General features: G+C 39.6%; 1 protein-coding gene across 1 annotated transcript in view; it reads left to right on the forward strand.

Moving 5' to 3' along the window:
* The window catches only part of LOC311617443 (guanylate-binding protein 7-like), a gene marked incomplete at its 5' end in the record, with an annotated part of 48658 nt that extends 31983 nt beyond the window's left edge, over positions 1-16675 (forward strand). The window contains 10 exons of the mRNA XM_084873805.1: positions 3475-3679; positions 6694-6821; positions 9909-10018; positions 10763-10959; positions 11622-11864; positions 12858-13138; positions 13945-14157; positions 14571-14673; positions 14912-15105; positions 16223-16675. Coding sequence (XP_084729931.1) covers positions 3475-3679; positions 6694-6821; positions 9909-10018; positions 10763-10959; positions 11622-11864; positions 12858-13138; positions 13945-14157; positions 14571-14673; positions 14912-15105; positions 16223-16342 — 1794 coding nt within the window. The 3' untranslated portion in view covers positions 16343-16675. The remainder of the gene's footprint in view (positions 1-3474; positions 3680-6693; positions 6822-9908; positions 10019-10762; positions 10960-11621; positions 11865-12857; positions 13139-13944; positions 14158-14570; positions 14674-14911; positions 15106-16222) is intronic.
* Between the last annotated feature and the right edge of the window lie 2173 nt (positions 16676-18848).

Below are 18848 nucleotides of genomic sequence, written 5' to 3' on the forward strand. Positions count from 1 at the left end.
GCCAAATATCCTTGGCTGGCCTGTCATGATAGCTGATTTTTACAAAATCCTACCCTCCCGTTTTCAGAGTCTGCAGAAATTCCTTTCATGGTTGTTGAGTCACTGCATTCTGTTCAGTGCTTTCAGTTTCACATTACTCTAAACCCTTAATTTCTAGTTAGGAACTTTAGGAAGTCAGGACAGCCACGTCACATCAGAGTTTAAATAAAAGCCCAAACATCCAATCCAGTGAAAGGCAGAGAAGAAACACCACTGCAACCTACACTGAGGAGAAAAAAAAAGGTAAGAATTATTTTCTCATCAAGGCAGCTTTCTCCCATGTCTACAGGAACTGTACTCCGAGAAATAAAGTCCAGGATAAGGTTGGGACAGGGTGGGAGTGATTTATAAGGGTCAGTTCATTTTCCAAAAAACAATGAGCATGAAGATAAGGTTGAAGCAGAGCCTGTGTGGAGCAGACGATGAGAACCAAACCCATTGATATCATGTGGCAGCAATCCCTAAGCGTTTCTACTGTGCTTGGAGGAATTAGACAGTAGCAGACATGGGGCTAAGCTCAGACTTTGAAATGTATTACAATTGTCTTTCTTTTTGCCAACATTGTGTTGTCTGCAGACACAGTTAAATCACCATTGTCTTTGATGGAACTTGTTAAATCTGCTCTGACTGCAGCTGACACAATGAAAGAGCTACAGATATGTTGTTTTCGTGAGAAAGAAGCATAGAAAATGAGATGCAGTGTAAACAGCCACCTGACACTGTTAAAAAAGAAGAAAGAAAAACCTGAACCTCAGACTGAAATACAAAGATTCACAAAAACAGCATAAATTTTAATCATATAGATGAGCTTTGTTTCACAGTGGATTACTCATTGAAAAATAACTCAGGTTCTGGTTGCCAGATGTGAGAGAGGATGGGGGCTGGGTGAAAATGGGGAAGGGATTAAAAAAATACAAATTGGAAGTTACAAAACAGTCACAGGGATGTAAAGTAAAGCCTAGAGAGTATAGTTAATAATCTATAATAATAAAAAGGCAATATGCTAATTAGAACAGACATCATTCCAGACATCTTTCCTGATGAAGCTCCAGCTGGACAGAAGCCAGCTCTGGTCCTGAGTGCCTGCAGTGGCCTGAGGGAAGCCAACTAGGGTCCTTGGTGCCTGCAGGTGGCCAGAGGACAGAAGCCCGGGTCTCAGGTGCCAGAGAGATGCTGGTACTAGTAGCTCGGGGAAGGAAGGCTTACTCTTGCACACATTTTTGATCATAGGGCATCTAGTCTATATAATAAAAGCCTAAGCAACCATTACTTTGGAACAACCAGAACAACCGGTTGCTATGATGCACACTGACCATGAGGGTTTAGAAACTCAATGCAGAAGCTGCATCCTAGTGGTCATTGCGCTCCCTTAGCCAACCTCGTGCAACTGACCAACCTCCTGCGACCCTTTCCCCGGCCAGCCGGCCAGCCTCTGCAGCCCTTCCCACTCTCATCTGGCCAACCTCCCAGACCCCTTCACCTGGCTGGCCAATCTCCCTCAGCCCCTTCCCCTGTCTGGCCGGCCCTGATCAGCCCAGATCCAGACTCAGTGAGATGCTCTGATGAGCCCTGATCTCTGACCAGGCAGAGGGACTCTACCTGTGCACAAATTTGTGCGCCAGGCCTCTAGTGCTATAATAATTATGTATGCTGACATGTAGATACTAGACCCATAGAAGGGATCCTTTTAAGGTATACGACTGTCTAACCACTATGTAGTACACTGAAACTCATATAATATGGATCGTCAACTGTAATTTTAAAAAAATAACAATTTTTAAAATAAAATAAAATAAAAAATAGCACCAGTTTACTAGATGCAATTTTTTAGGGCCAACTTCGTTCTTACCCCTTGCGAGTAGAATTTGGTCTCACTACATTACTAAAAGGTTTTCTCTTTAATGAATCTGCATTGCTAAAGCCAACATTTTGTTCACCTGAACTCTCTGTGCTCTCAAGTAAAATTGCTCTTGCTTTCTGGAAACTACCTCTGAATTCCTTAGGTTGGCGTGAACTTTACTCATCACCTACTTGTCTCACAACCCTCTCTCTCTTCCCTTTCAGCTCTTCCTCTCTCTCTCCTTCCCAATATTCTCCCCTCCTGTATTCTTCCTGCTTCTCCTCCTCTATCAAATGGAAAAACAGAACAAAACAGAAAACCTACAATTGTATGACTGGAATTATATTTTCATCAAACCACCTAGGCTCTCCTGATCTTTTAATTTATATTTCATAGTCTTTTGTTACCTTACACCACACTTATGTACATACATACAGGTTTTGGATAACATTCACTATTTGCAGTTGTGCAGTCTTACCCCCTTTTAGTTGGAGGCTAATTTTGTGAAGCTAATGAAGTTAATGTATAGGAACCCTTGCTTGCACAAGCCCATATCAAGGCTTTGAACAGGTCCCTAGTCATGTTTTAAATACAGTCATACATTTTTTAAAATAAAATTAGCAAATATAAGCTTATTGGTTCCACTTCCAGAATAACAGTATAAACAGTTCTGTGAACCCTCGCTTCCGCAAAATAAGAACTAGTAGAAAAAACACACATTTTATATCTGTGAAAAATGCCCTGCCTGTTTTTGCACATCTAATTAACCCTTAGATGAAGAGTGGATTAAATGTTTGTGTTAGGGGTATGTGCAGGAGACAACCAATACAAGGGTCTGTTTCACATTGATGTTCCTCTCTCTCCATCTCGACCCCTCCCTCCCAATCTCCCTAAAAATCAATGGAAAAATATCCCCCTATAAGGATTACCAACAAAAAGAACATACATCAAATGATGAAAGATTTATTCTCAAAAGTCTTTATTCATAGTAAAATTAATTAACAAATAAATATTAAACCAAAATAACAAATAAATGTTAAATAAAATATCAAATATTGTATATTTTATGTCTAGAAAATAAATTTTTTTATTATATTTTTATTGATTTCTATAGAGAGGGAGACAAAAAGGTGGAAACATCAATAATGAGAGAGGCACATTGATTGCCTGCCTCTTATGCATCTCCTATTGGGGATCAAGTCTGAAACCCAGGCATGTACACTGACCAGGAATTGATCCCTGACCTCCTGGTTCATGGACCCATGCTCAACCACTGAGCCACACCAGGTGGGCTCATTTTTTGAATATTTTATTGAGAATCGAAAAAGAAAGGTTTCTGTGGTAAATTAAATATTTTGTTCATGAAAGTGGTTAAATGTTGATTTCCTTGTAATACCAGTATTTTTTAATGTACTCCTTCAATTGCACTTCTGTAACTTTCTAAAATAATATCGATCTTCCCCTCATCCATCTCACTGTTCACACAGAATTTATGGCCATGTTGCGGAATTTTATGACTCTATCTTCATGGTGGAAGTTCTTGGTCTACTGAGAATGGAAGTTCTAATCCATCCCATCTCTTTGCTTGCAGATAAGGTGACACCCTGGACATGGCCTCAGACATGCACATGCCAGGCCCGGTGTGCCTCATTGAGAACACTAGCACACAACTAGTGGTTAACCCAGAAGCTTTGAAGATCCTGTCTGCCATTACACAGCCTGTGGTGGTGGTGGCCATTGTGGGTCTCTACCGCACAGGCAAATCCTACCTGATGAACAAGCTGGCTGGGCAGAGAAAAGGTGAGGGGCACCAGCTAAGCTCTGCCAGATCCCTTCTTCTCCACCCACACTCTCAGCTTTGAGTTCAGTGTTACAGGAAGAGCAAGGTAGACATGGGGAGGAATATTGAAAGCTAACTTTTAATCTGTAGTTATCCTCTTATCTTTACAATGATGTGAAAGAGTCAACTCACTGTCTCTTCCCACTTTCCTTGATTTTCCTTTTAAAAGCGTAATTTGTATTATTTTCCTAGAATTCTATGTTTGATTTTTTAAAGAATCACTGTATCATTTCCAACAACTCTACCATATTACATTTCTCCCAGAAATGCACAGGACTCTAATTTATCCAAATTCTTGCCAATACCTGCTATTTTGCTGTGTGTGTGTGTGTGTGTGTGTGTGTGTGTGTGTGTGTGTGTTTGTTTGTTTGTTTTTAATGTATTTTATTGATTTTTTACAGAGAGGAAGAGAGAGGGATAGAGAGTTAGAAACATCAGTAAGAGAGAATCATCGATCAGCTGCCTCTTGCACCCTCTCCCCCCCCCCCACTGGGGATGTGCCCACAACCAAGGTACATGCCCTTACCAGAATTGAACCCTGGACCCTTCAGTCCGCAGGCTGACCCTCTATCTACTGAGCCAAAATGGTTTCGGCATGTGTGATTTGTTTTTATTGTTGTTGTTTGTTTTTATTGACTTCAGACAGGGTGAGAGATATATAGAAACATTAATAATGAGAGAGAAACATTGATTGTCTGCCACCTGAAAGCCCCACTCTGGGGATCAAGCTCACAACCCAAGCTGGGAATTGAACCATGAACTCCTGGTTCATAGGTCCACACTCAACCACAAACCACAAGCCAGGCTGTTATTTTATTTGTTTGATAGTGATCATCCTAACGGTGTCAAATACTATCTCATTGTGGTTTTGATTTGTATTTCCCTGATAGATAATGCTATTTATTATCTTGTTATGTGATTATTGGTATTTGTATTTTTCTTTAAGGCAATGTCTGTTTAAGTCCTTTGCTCGCTTTTTCATTGGCTTGTTTGTTTTCTGGGGTTGCATTGCAGGACTTCTTTATATATTCTGGATATCAATCCCTTAACTAAGAAATATTTTTCCCCATTCCATAGGATACCTATGAAACTCTGTTGATACTATCCTTTGACCCACAAAAGTTTTAATTTTGAATCCAACTTATCTATTTTTTTCATTGTTTATGCTTTTTATGTCATATCCAAGAAATCATTCCAAATTCAATATTATGAAGTTTTCCCCCTATATTTTCTTCTATGAAATTTATAGTTTTAGCTCTTACTTGTAGGTCTTTGAACTATTTTGGTTAATTTTCTAGAAGAAAAAGCTTTATCTCTTGCACCATAAAGTGTGATGCTGACTGAAGGATTTTCATATATAACTTTAATTATGTTGAGTTAGTTTTCTTTTAGACCTAATATGTTAATGGTTCTATAATAAAAAGGTGTTGAATGTTTTTATGTATTGGATATATTTACCTGTTTCTCTGTAAAATCAATATTGATTGTAGTTTTTTATTAATGTACTAAAGGCCCAGTGCATGAAATTTGTGCATGTGGGGGGGGTCCCCTCAGCCCAGCCTGCACCCTCTCCAATCTGGGACCCCTTGAGGGATGTCCAATCCTACTGGGATCAGACTTAAATGGGCTGTTGGACATCCTATAATCTAGGACTGCTGGCTCCCAACTGCTTGCCTGCCTGCCTTCCTGGTTGCCCCTAACTGCTTTAACCTGCTAGCATAATCACACCCTAACCACTCCCCTACCAGAATGATTAATGCCTAAGTGCTCTCCTGCCAGCCTGTTTTCCCCTAATCGGCCTCCCCTGCTGGCTTGGTCCTACCAACTGCTCTCCTCTGCAGGCCTGGTCCCTCTCAACTGCCCTCCCCTGCTGGTCATCTTGTGGTGGCTATCTTGTGTCCACATAGGGGAAGGATCTTTGACCACATGGGGGCAACCATCTTGTGTTTTGGAGCAATGGTCAATCTGCATATTACTCTTTTATTAGATAGGATAGAGGCCTGGTGCATGGTAAGGGCCAGCTGTTTGCCCTGAAGGGTGTCCCGGATCAAGGTGGGGGTTCCCTTGGGGTATGGGCTATACTAGGCTAGGGGCCTATGGTGGTTTACAAACTGGCCACACCCCCTGGTAGCCCATGTTGAGGCCATGGTATCTGGGGTTTATTTATCTTTTACAATTGAAACTTTGTATTCTGTAGTGGAGCCAAGCCTTCTGCTTGCTCCGTGGTGGCAGCCATTTCTGTTGGGATTTATGTGTCTTCTATAATTGAAACTTTGTAGCTTTAAGCCAAGGCCTAAGCTGGCCTGGACCGACCAGGATGTTTGGAAATCTTGGTTTCCTCCATCACTGAGGAAAACTCTAGCCTCCAGCTCTTACAGCAGCTTGGCTGCCACCATTTCTGTTTGGATTTATGTATATTCTATCATTGTAACTTTGTAGCCTTGAGTGGAAGCCTAGGCCAGCAAGGGTAGGCAGAAAGCTTGGCTTTCTCCATCCCCAGGGAAACCCAAGTCTCCCTCCTGCTCTCTGTGGCCATATGCTCTCTGTGGCCATAGCCATCTTGGTTGGGTTTATTTGCATATTTGCTTCTCATTGGCTGGTGGGAATGGCTTGTGAGTGTAGTGTAGTGATGGTTAATTTGCATATTACTCTTGTATTACATAGGATTTTTATTGATTTCAGAGAAGAAGGGAGAGGGAGAAAGAGTTAGAAACAACAATGATAAGAGAAAATTATTCATCAGCTGCCTTCTGCACATCCCACATGGGGAATGGAGCCAATTATTAGGACATGTACCCTGCCCCACAGTGGAACCATGACCTCCTTGTTCTTAGGTCAATGCTCAACCTCTGAGCCATGGCAAACAGGCCATTGGTTATAGTCTCTCATTACCTTGTTATGTTCACATTTATCTTCATTTTAAGACACATCTGCTATGAAAACTCAACTCCTTCCCTCTTCTGTCCCCCTGAAGGCTTCTCTCTGGGCTCCACGGTTCAGTCTCACACCAAAGGCATCTGGATGTGGTGTGTGCCTCACCCTAAGAAACCAAACTACACCCTAGTTCTGCTTGACACTGAGGGACTGGGAGATGTAGAGAAGGTAAGCATTGAAGATTTAGTTTGGACACAATCCCCTCATTTCTGGGTATTGTCTACACTATTTAATATTTTTACTTCGTTTTTTTTAAATTTTATTATTTTAATTTTTATTCAAATAAGAGCTGGCACTACAGCATATGTGTTTTTTTTTATTTCTTATTACATGCTAAGAGACTGAGTTTGCTATCAGGTATAATAAAAATATAAGGCAGAATCCTAGAAGAGCATAGTGATCATTAGATAGGTTTATAATTATTAACAAGAGGCTATAAGCTAAACCAATTAGCACAGATGCATAAAGATACTACAAACAAAATCAGCCATGAATTGTCTTTTTTTTTTTACTTTTTTTAATTTTTTAAATAAATATTTATTGTTCAGTTAATTACAAATGTTCCTCTTTCCCTCTCCCCACAATTGCTCCCCTCCACCATGTTCCAACCCCACCCTCTGCCCCTTCCCCATTTCCCATTGTCCTCATCCATAGGTTCATAGTTTTTGTTCAGGATCTTCCTGCACCCCCCACTTCCCTTTTCCCCAAAAATCGTCATTCCACTCCCCTTCCATACCTCTGATTCTATCATATTCACCAGTTAATATTTTTCATCAGGTTTTTTAATTCCTTTGGCTTTTAGTTTTACTTGTTGATAATTATGTTTTTGTTGATCATAATTTTTATCTTTATCTTCTTCCTCTTCCTAAATAACCCCCTTAAGCAATTCATATAATTCTGGTTTGGCAGTGATGAACTCCATTAACTTTTTTTTTTTATTTGTGAAGCTCTTTATCTGGCCTTCAATTCTGAATGATAGTTTTGCTGGGTAAAGTATTTTTGGCTATAGGTCCTTGCTATCCATCACCTTGAATCTTTCTTGCCATTCCCATCTGACCTGCATGGTTTCTGTTGAGAAATCAGCTGACAAACGTATGTATGGGTGCTCCTTTATAGGTAACTACCTGCTTTTCTCTTACTGCTTTTAATGTTCCCTCTTTGTCTTTTGCTCTTGGAATTTTAATTATGATGTGTCTTGGTGTGGTCCTCTTTAGATTCCTTTTGTTTGGGGTTCTGTGTGCTTCCTGGACTTGTAAGTCTATTTCTTTTACCAGATGGGAGAAGTTTTCTGTCACTATTTCTTTTAATATGTTTTTGGTATCTTGCTCTCTGTCATCTTCTGGGACCCCCATAATTCTGATGTTGGTTTGCTTGATGTTGTCCCAGAGGTTTCTTATACTATCTTCAACTTTCTGGATTCTCTTGTCTTCTTGTTTCTGCGGAGGAGTGTCCTCTGGCTCTTTGTGTTCCAAATCTTTAACTTGATTCTTGCGATCTTCCAGACTGTTTTTAGGACTCTAATATTTTTTATTTCAGACAATGTATTCTTTATTTCTAGTTGATCCCTTTTCATATCCTCATAGGCCTCATTTATTTTATCGGCCTTTTCTAGGAATTTCTTGAAAAACCTTATAAGCATGGTTTAGAACTCTATATCCAGTCACTTCTTGTCCTCCATTTCTTTTGTTTGTGATCTGTTTCCTTTTCTCTTCATTTTCACAGCTTCCCTGAATTGGTAAGGTGGCTTTGTGTGCTAAGATGTCCTATGTGGTTCAGTGAATCAGCCTCCCACTTACCTGAGGTGGACAGTCTTGGTGTAGCCCTTTGTGGGCTGTGATGCAATCTTGTTGTTAAGCCTTGCTTGTTGTTGGTATCACTGGGAAGTGTTGATCTCCAAGCCAATTGGCTGTGAGGATCAGAAGTGTCTCAGCTGGGAGGGTTTCTGTATTCCGCTTGGATAGGGCAGAGTCTCAGGGTGGCACAGACAAGCTTTGGTGAATCCCGCAAGATTGGTTGAAGGTGCACACACCTCTTTGGTATAGGCGCAGCCAAGCTTTGGATTCCTGTCTGTCCCTCCCTAGCAAACGAGAAAGCTAGCCACTGAAAGGGCTCTGTGCTTTGCTTGGATGGGGGTGGAGTCTCAGGTGGTAAAGGCAAGCTTTGGTCAGCCCTTCCCTACGAGCGTCTGGTTTCTGAGTCCCTCAGTAATGACCGCTGGTTTCACACACCTCCAAGAGATTTCTGCCTGCTGCCTGACATTCTGGCCTCTCCCTGTCTGGGGCCTTCTATCAGAGCAATAGGGTGGTTCTGTTTTCCTCCTGAACAGGAAAGCCAGCTGGCATTAGCTGTCCGCCCTCTCCGTGAGCCAGGAGTAAGCTAGTAGCGAACTTGGCCCACCCTCTCTGTGCTCCACAAGCAAGCCAGGAGCGAAGTAGGGCAGCCACCTTATTGCACCCACAATTCACCCCACCTTCACAGTTCCTGAGGTTCAGCGTGCTTTCTCTCTCCTTCCCAGATGGTAGGACTTCCTCTCAGCCTGCCATCTGGCACTTTAAGGCGAAGTTTCCCTTGTTTTCCAGTTCTAAATTCAAATTTGTTGTGGTAGGCTGCATTCGGGTGTCTACCCTATGCCGCCGCCATCTTGATTTCTTTCTCCTGTCCTATAATACAAAAAACTTTAATTAAGGATTAATGTTCAGAAGACCTAAACTGTTGTGGGGATGTAAACACTGTCATTAACACATTGGCCTTAGCAAATTATTTCACTTCTTTTAACCTCAGCTTTCTGATCTGTAAAAATAATACAAATAGTCTATATTTGCCTCAAAGTATTGTTTTGACTATTTAATAAGAATGAAAAGTGTTAGGTGAACAGTAATGACTAGATATAATAGGTATAAGTATTATTACTCTTACATAAGTCAATTTTGGTGTAAAAACATAGAGAAAACCAAATTGCATTTAAGGCTTTAGAGAGCCCACCAATCTGAACTACTGGTATTTCTTTTGCAATTATCTGCCAGTGGTCATAAGAGGTCTTAGTGAGAATATGTGTAACCAAAAATAATAACCAGAAGAATAGTCAAAGTCCAAGTCCTACTAACAATCATTTTCTTTTGGGTTTGTTTTCTTCTTCTAAGTCATTAATCTAAAAAAAAGCCACTGGACTAAACCAGAATCCATTTACTACTGCTGATCTGGAAAGTGCCATGAGAATAAAACATAATCTTGGCCCAAATGTGTTCTGATTTCCAGGGTGACAACCAAAATGACTCCTGGATCTTTGCGCTGGCAATACTGCTGAGCAGCACCTTTGTGTACAACAGCATGGGGACCATAAACCAGCAGGCCATGGACCAACTGCAGTATCCTTTTTGTGATCCAGAACAGCATCAAAATCAGAGGGTAGGTGCCAAGAACAAATTCCAGCTTGTAATAATTACAAGAGTTTCACCAAAAGGTTAGTGAAGCTTGGGCAGCTCAACAATGGCTGAGCTACATTTGTAGTTTACCTGTTGGAAACAGCTAAGGCACTTCCCTCAAACCTGAATAGGATTATTGTTAACTGCCAGACAGCTCAGGATATTTTATTGCCTCTTGTTGGTCAAACTCCAGAACAGCTATAGGCTATTCCCCGAACTGATAAGGCTTCTCTACCCTTTGATACCATACCTTTGAAGTGCATTATCTCTAGCTTGCCTTGGGACAAATTGTGTTTGTTGAATAAAAGCAAGGGCCTGAGTGAAGGAGTAATCTCCAGTTCCGTTTAGCTGAAGCTCCTGTGACCTCCAATCCCTTTCAAAAATATCTTTTATCATCTTTGGACTCCTCTTGAATCTACAAGCAGGCCTTTTCTCCAGAATGCTGAACCCTTTGTAAGGCTGGTAAAAGAACCCAGGGAGGAAGCCCTGTACCTAAAAGCCAGCTCCCAGAATGTGAATCCTGGTGAATCAAGCACAATAAGAGAAAGTATAAAAAATAACTCAAGGGCAGGAGGAATTAACACTTGAGTTAGAAACAAAGCAAAAAGAAAGGTTTGGAATATGTGGGACTAATATGGCATGAGAAGCACTGTTCATTCACACCATTTTCCTTAGTTTGCTACTCAGTTATGTGACAGAGCTGACAGACAAGATAAGAGCAAAATCTTCACCTGATGCAAATGAGGATGAGGACTCAGCTGACTTTGTGAGATTCTTTCCAGATTTTGTGTGGACACTGAGGGATTTTTCTCTAGATTTGGAAGTAGATGGGCAACCCATCTCAGCAGATGAGTACCTGCAGAATTCACTCAAACTCAAGCAAGGTAAAGGGGACTTAGAACTGATTATTGGGAACCACAAGCCATGAGAAACCATGATCTTTTATTTTTCTACTTAGTGTTTTTACATGTATAGTTTTTTACTTCTTCTCAGCTGCTAAATTCTAAGAATTAATTTTGAATTATCTTCTCCCCTGTTCTAAGAACAAGTTTCTCTTTCTTTCACCTTTCCCTGTACTGTGATCAGTTTGATTTTTATCTGCCTGCTTAGGGATTGTGATGCTGTAATTAGCCAAAGAATATGGAGTAGAGTGGGCATTTATTTAAATAGATTAAAGCATAACAATGCACTGGACCAGGGGTTTCAAAACTATGGTCCACAGGCAAATGATGGCCAATGCAGCCTGCCAGCTATCATAAAAATAGGTTTTAATGGATGAATACTACCCTGTTTCCCCAAAAATAAGACAGTGTCTTATATTAATTTTTTCTCCCAAAGTTAGGTCTTATTTTGGGAGGATGTCTTATTTTCGGAAAACACGGTATGGAGATGGTCCATGTCTGCTTTCATGCTATAACGCAGAATTGAATATTTGGAAAAGAAACCCCCTGACCTGCAAAGTCTAATATATGTACCATTTGGACATTTACAGAAAAAAGTTTCCAAGCCCCTATATTAAACAAAGCCCTTTTTTGCCTTTCTACAGGTACCAGTCCTAAAGATAAAAATTTTAACCTGCCCCGACTTTGTATCCGAAAGTTCTTCCCAAAGAAGAAATGCTTTATCTTTGATCGGCCCACCAATCGGAAGAAGCTAGGCCAACTTGAGACAATGCATGATGATGAGCTGGACGCCGAATTTGTGCAACAAGCTGCTGACTTCTGTTCCTACATCTTTACTAATTCCAAAGTCAAAACTCTTTCAGGAGGCATCCAGGTCAATGGACGCCGTAAGTCCACTTCCTGGTCATTACTCACACTGTTAAGACTATTATTACTGTGGCACATTCTAGATGACACAAAATTTCTAATAGATTTTATTAATCAGATTTCGTGTGTGAGTAAAAATAGAAAAGGACAAATCAAAAAGCTCTATTGCTTAAAATTGCCTTAATAAGCTGGACCTGTACTATTCCATATAATAGCTACTAGACAAGTGTAATAGCTATATTTATCTAAAATTAAATGTAGATTAATTAGAATTAAAGAAAATTAACAGTTCTGATTACATGGGTGGGGGCTGCAATATTGGGCAACACATATAGCACAGGACCATCATCACAGAAAGTTCTCTTGGACAGTGTTCTTCCAGAATGAATAAAATGAAGGACTCCTTTTTAAATTTATTTTTAGTTTTTTAATCCTCACCCAAGGATGTTTTTCCATGAATTTGAGAGGGAGAGAGAAACATTAATCCCATGTGCACCCCAACTAGGGATTGAACCCAGAACCTAGGTGTGTGCCCTGACGAGGAATCAAACCCACAACATTTTGGTGCATGAGACAACGCACCAACCAACTGAACCACATGGCCAGGGCAGAGGACTTCTTTTTAATTGTTTCACAATTATTGATTTTATAAATGCTTCTTACAGACCAGAACTGATGATAAAAACATGAATTAGACGTAAATTTTAGGTCCTAATGGTGCTTAGGTGTAAAGCACATGCACTCTATAAATACAAGTCTATGGTGCCTAGAACAGAGGTTCTCATCCTTTGATGTGGATCCATATCACCCAAGATCTCGCCAGAGGAGTATTTAATTCAGTTCATCTGGAACAGAGGCTGAGAGTCTGCATTTTTAACAAACTTCTAGATGATGCTGAGGATATTGATGCTGTGAGCCAAATGAGAGTTGAGAGATATCACTATATTTATAGATGATGGACTGTTTCCTCATCCCACCTACAACAAATGTTATCTTTTGTTCTCTATTTGTAGGGCTGGAGAATCTGGTGATGACCTATATCAATGCAATCAGCAGTGGAGACCTGCCCTGCATGGAGAACGCAGTCCTGGCCTTGGCCCAGATAGAGAACGCGGCTGCAGTGAAAAAGGCCATTGCCCACTATGACCAGCAGATGGGGGAGAAGGTTGAACTGCCCACAGAAACCCTCCAAGAACTCCTGGACCTGCACATGGCGAGTGAAAAAGAGGCCATTGAAGTCTTCATGAAGAATTCCTTCAAGGATGTAAACCATTTATTTCAAAAAGAATTAGCGGTAATTTTTTTCTTATGTGTATATGGATTAGGGTGTTAGAAAGCGAAGTACTACTAGAAGATAAAATGGTTATTTATCAGGAAAGAAGGAATTTTTACAAGACTTCAAAATGATAAAAACCACTATTTTTTATTATTATAGTAAGAAGAACCAATTTTATTATGATTGACTTAAAGTTTTGAACATTTTTTCCTTTTTTGCATAAACTAGCACTCTTTCTCATAATTTGGTTAAATGCATGCATGTAACAATCAGAGCTTTTCATCAAGTTACATGCTTGCTGTTATTAGACTATTAAACATTATAGCCCAAAACAAAGAAAGATGTAGTCTTAGTTATCTTGAGCAGGCTTATATTGAGCCACATTTCTTCCATAAACAATTGCTGTTCCAATCTGACAGCAGAAGTTTCTTTTTAAAGGTGTATGTGTAGGATTAGAGAACCTAGTCCTGACCTATGTCAATGCCATCAGCAGTGGGGACCTGCCCTGCATGGGAATGCAGTCCTGGCCTAGGCCCAGATAGAGAACTCAGCTGCAGTGCAAAAGGCTGTGGCCTCCTATGACCCGCAGATCGGTAACATAAATGCTAACATAAAGCTAGCAATCTCTACCATGAACTTCACCTCCAAGGAGAAAGGGTCTTCAGTAGAAAGACAGGATCAGGAGAAAGGTTGTGGTCCTGCAAAGGTGCCTGTAAGTTTTTTTGCAGGATCACAGACTGGTTTTGGAGAAGCCTTTCCAAAAATCCTGAGGTTGAGCTAACATTTCCTCTGTATTCTTTCTACTTCCTATTTTCACATTAAAGGCCCAGCTAGAAAAAAGGCGGGATGACTTTTATAAAGAGAATATAAAAGCATCATCGGATCGCTGCTCAGCTTTACTTAAGGATATCTTCCATTCTTTAGAAGAAGATATAAAGCAGGGGGTTTATTCTAAACCAGGAGGATATCGTCTCTTAATGCAGACTGTGAATGAGCTCAAGAAAAAGTATCTTCAGGAACCCAAGAAGGGAATACAGGTAACCAGCATTTATCTGTCTCTCTGTTCTTCCCCTCAACCCCACACTTCCCTTCCTCCAGTCTCCCTCCACCTCCTTTCTTTAAATCTGCTCTCTCCTTGATTACTTCATTCCTCATCCCATATGGGACCACAGCACCAACAAAAGAAAGCCCTCACTCAGAGAACAGGGACTCTCAATCTATATTTATATCGATTTCTTACAAAGGATTCTGCCTCATCGGGTGCCAGGCTTGGCCAACCTGGAATATGTGCCCAGCTTGTGATAGGGGCAACTAGGCCAGCACAAGGACCAGGCCTCAGCAAAGCAATTTCAATAGGAAAACATGATGGGAATATAGGAATAAGTACTCCCAGCATTGCCTAGCACTTCCAGCAATTTCCTACCTTAAGCCCATTTTCTCTCGGTCTTAGAGTGAAGAAATTCTTCAGACATACCTGATGTCCAAGGAGTCTGTGATTGATGCAATTCTACAGACAGACCAGAATCTCACAGAAAAGGAAAAGGAGATCGAAGGTGAGGAGCAAGTCAAGAGAATAGATAGCCTCAACAGCTTTTAAAAGTTTAAATAATTTGGCTTGGAGAACCTGGGGTCCTTAAACAAAAGCCAGATGAGCAAAGATGCCTACTACTAGGCAAAGTCAGTCTCAGTGGGCAAATGCAGTCAGCAGCAACATTGTCAGGTGAGTTCACAAAGAAGAAACAGCGAGGGGATCACCCACATGAATTTGTCTTCTTCCTTTCCTCCTGGCAGTGCAACGTGTGAAAGCTGAATCTGCAGAGGCTTCAGCAAAAATGCTGGAGGAAATGCAAAAGAAGAATCAGCAGATGATGGAGGAGAAAGAAAAGAGTTATCAGGAACATGTGAAACAACTGACTGAGAAGATGGAGCAGGAGAGGGCCCAATTAATGGCAGAGCACGAGAGGGCTATGGCTCTTAAACTTAAGGTATGTAATGGCATCACCTTGAAGTTTCTCTTTTTCTGTTTTCTGTCCACTCTCCCTGACCTGCTGGTCTATCTGTTAGAACATGAAACCCAGAAGAACCTTGCTTGCCCAATTATACCTTTCAATATCTGTCTATCTGCTTGAATCGAAGCTTGCCTATGTGTGGTTATTAAAATATATATATATATATATATATATATATATATATATATATATATATATATATGTATGTATATGTATATAAATTTACCCTTTATCTCATATCCAGTCCTTCATCAGTACATTCTTCAATCAATGGTAGCTATTATCTTCGAGGCATTGTAAATATGTCTTATCTGTATTTCTTGCTTAATATTATATGAAGCAAGAATTGCTGAGTACCTATACCTTAGGAGAAGAAACAGAGATTCAGAAAAGATGAGCTTGTACAGGGTCACACAGATTGGTAAGATATCTGAACCACCTTCAAACTTAGAGGAATCTACAATTACTGTTTTTCTGTCACATCTGGTATGACTTCGGTTCTAAGAGAACCTTTATTAGCAAAAGGACTCCGTGCCTCTCACTCCTGACATTTGTTATGCCCTACTTCTAGTTTGTGTAGTGAGTTTTCTGCAGAAATCCAGTGTGGAAACTTAGGGGCCTTGATGTCCTTACTTATATCCTGTTACTCTTGCCACCAAGCTTTGGAGGCTTAAATCAAATTCCCTGATCTAAGATTCAGGCACTTCCTTTGATTTTGAGAATTTTTATTTCTGTCATGTGTATGTATATGAAAGTCTGTGTGTGTGTGTGTGTGTGTGTGTGTGTGTGTGTGTGTGAGGATCTATAAGATTTGAAAAGAAACATATGATTAAGATGGCTCATATATGTTATATAGAATTATTGGTGCTTATAATTTAATTTTTTTTCAATATATTAGAAGGTATAAGCCAAAATCTCTCTTAGCTAAAGGAAGCTCAAGAAAAGCAATCATGCTTCTAGGATATCCAAGAGAAATATAATATTTATGGTAGAGAAAATTTCAAGAAGAAATGAAATACTAAAAATATGGAAACTAGAAGTTGAAATTTGCTTACTGCTGTACTTTATTTACTCTTTATTTGTCCCTTTTTAGGAACAGGCCTTGTTACTAAAGGAAGGATTCCAAAATGAGAGCAGACAACTTCAGAGAGAAATAGACAGTCTCAAGAATAACATGGCAAGACCATCATCGGACCCTTGTACCATAATCTAAAGACCTAAGGGGAAGAGCTTTCCCGGACACTCTGCCCAAGGCATAACTCAAGCAGTTTTAGAATCTGGAAAAATGTCACAACTTGAGAAAAAGTGACCTTCTTTAAGCTGATTAAATAAATAAATAAATAAATAAATAAATAAATAAATAAAACCATCCCCTAACATACATACTTAATGGTAATAAATGGAATGCTTTGTCCCTAACTCAGAAATAAAGCAAGGATGTACAGTCCCTCTGCTACTGTTAAACAGTATAATGAAGGCTTCCTACAATATGGCAAAAGAAAGAAAGAAGAAAGCAATAAAAAAATAAATTAAAAAAAAGAAATAAGGAAGGAAGGAAGGATTGATGAAATGAAGAAAGGGAGGGAGGGAGGAAGAAAGATCAGAAAGTGTAAAATAAAACTGCCTTTATTCTCACACAATACGATTATCCACACAGAAAAATCCCAGGAAATTTGCAGCAAAAGCAAAAAACAGCAAAAACAAAAACTCTTGGGACAAATATGTGAGTTTAAAAAGGTTGTAAGATTCCAGGCCAATACAGAAAAACCCACATTCAACTGTTTTTTTATATTAAAGCAATGGACTATTGGAAACCAAAAATTAAAAAAACAATACCATTTACAATAGCCGTTTTTAAAAATGGAATACTTATATAGAAACATAACTAAGCAGACACACAATCTTCTATTCTAATGCAAGTCAAGCATTCTAAGACCAAGAGATTATGGGATTGATCATGATATATGAATTTCTTTAGATTCCAACTGCATTGTTGTTTTAATGATGTTGCTTTTACTCATTGTAGAGAAGAAGGTTCAAGACCCTTACTTCTAAACATATCTCTGACAAAAGCATGTGCCTAGTATTAGTTGTTTCCCTGAGCACTAAAAATATTTCAATTGTGGGGGACAGGGGTATTATAGAAGGATTCAATGAGGAATAAAAAGGGAAAGCTATAACACAACAATAAATATAAATTAAATATATATATCCACTGTGTGTTAGGCTTTTATCCAAACATAAGAAGAAAAAAATATGGCTCAGAATTCAGTGCCATATAATATGCCTACTACTACTACTATTACACACACACACACACACACACCCTACCCTTCTCACTCATTGTCAGTCCTTTGACAGACAGGATTTCACAGAACACAAGACAGGAAAACTTAGAGTTTTTCCCCCAAAGCTATGTTTAAAACAGAGTCCCTAGGGAGTTAGATGAGGCTTCATGAAAAGCAGCCATTGCTTAGGCTACATGGCTCATTCATTCAAAAAACATTGGTTTAATATCTATCATATATTCTGCCAAGGAATGGGAGTATAGTTGTAATCCCTCTCTTAAGGAGCTCATAGTCTAGTGGGGAAAACAGGAATTAAATAATACAGAAAGCTAAATACCCAAGAAATTGAGAGGAGAGGATTTCTGATTTAGGAAGGAGTTGATCTAATCCCTCTACCCCAGGATATCTCAGGTGGCTCCTTAGTATGTCTTAACCATATTTCCCTTATCAGGCACTTAGTGAAAAAAATAAATCAAATTTGCAAGGGAGAAATTGAGAGATAGCACCTATCACCTGGCCCCAAAAAACCCTGTTTAATTAACAGTGTGTCATGCTCACTGTGTCTCTCTTGGAGTTATTGGTAAAGAAATGAAGAAATGAAGAAAGCAATGGGTCCCATTTACTGGCCAATATTATTATTACTCTTCACAGTACTTTATCACTACCTTTTATCACCAGTTTGTTCATGTTTATTGTTTGTCTCCCCTACTGTACAAGTGGGCAGGAACGTTACCTGTTTTATTATTATTATTATTATTATTATTATTATTATTTTGAAAAAGCAACTATTTTTTAAAATATATTTTATTGATTTTTTAGAGAGAGGAAGATAGAGGGATAGAGAGTTAGAAACATCAGTGAGAGAGAGACATCAACCAGCTGCCTCCTGCACAACCCCCACTGGGGATGTGCCCACAACAAAGGTACATGGCCTTGACTGGAATCAAACCCTGGACCTTTCAGTCCATAGGCCAATGCTCTATCCACTGAGCCAAACTGGTTTCGGCCTATTTTTTTAAAAAAATAATCTTTATTGTTCAGATTATTACAAATGTTCCTCTTCCCTACCCCCCCACAATTGCTCCCCTCCACCAGGTTTCCACCCCACCCTCTGCCCTTTCCCCATTTCCCATTGTCCTCATCCATAGGTGCACAGTTTTTATTCAGTCTCTTCCCAAACCCCCACTCCACTTCTCCCTGAGAATCATCAGTCCACTCCCCTTCCATACCTCTGATTCTATTATATTCACCAGATAATATTGTTCATCAGATTTTTTTTTAATTCCCTTGGCTTTTATTTTCACTTGTTGATATTTACATGTTTTTTGTTCATAATTTTTATTTTTATCTTCATCCTCTTCCTAAATAACCCCCTTAAGCAATTCATATAATTCTGGTTTGGCAGTGATGAACTCCTTTAGCTTTTTTTTA

Source organism: Pipistrellus hanaki, assembly GCF_964339955.1.
Source record: "Pipistrellus hanaki genome assembly, chromosome: 2".
NCBI classification, from domain to species: Eukaryota; Metazoa; Chordata; class Mammalia; order Chiroptera; family Vespertilionidae; genus Pipistrellus; species Pipistrellus hanaki.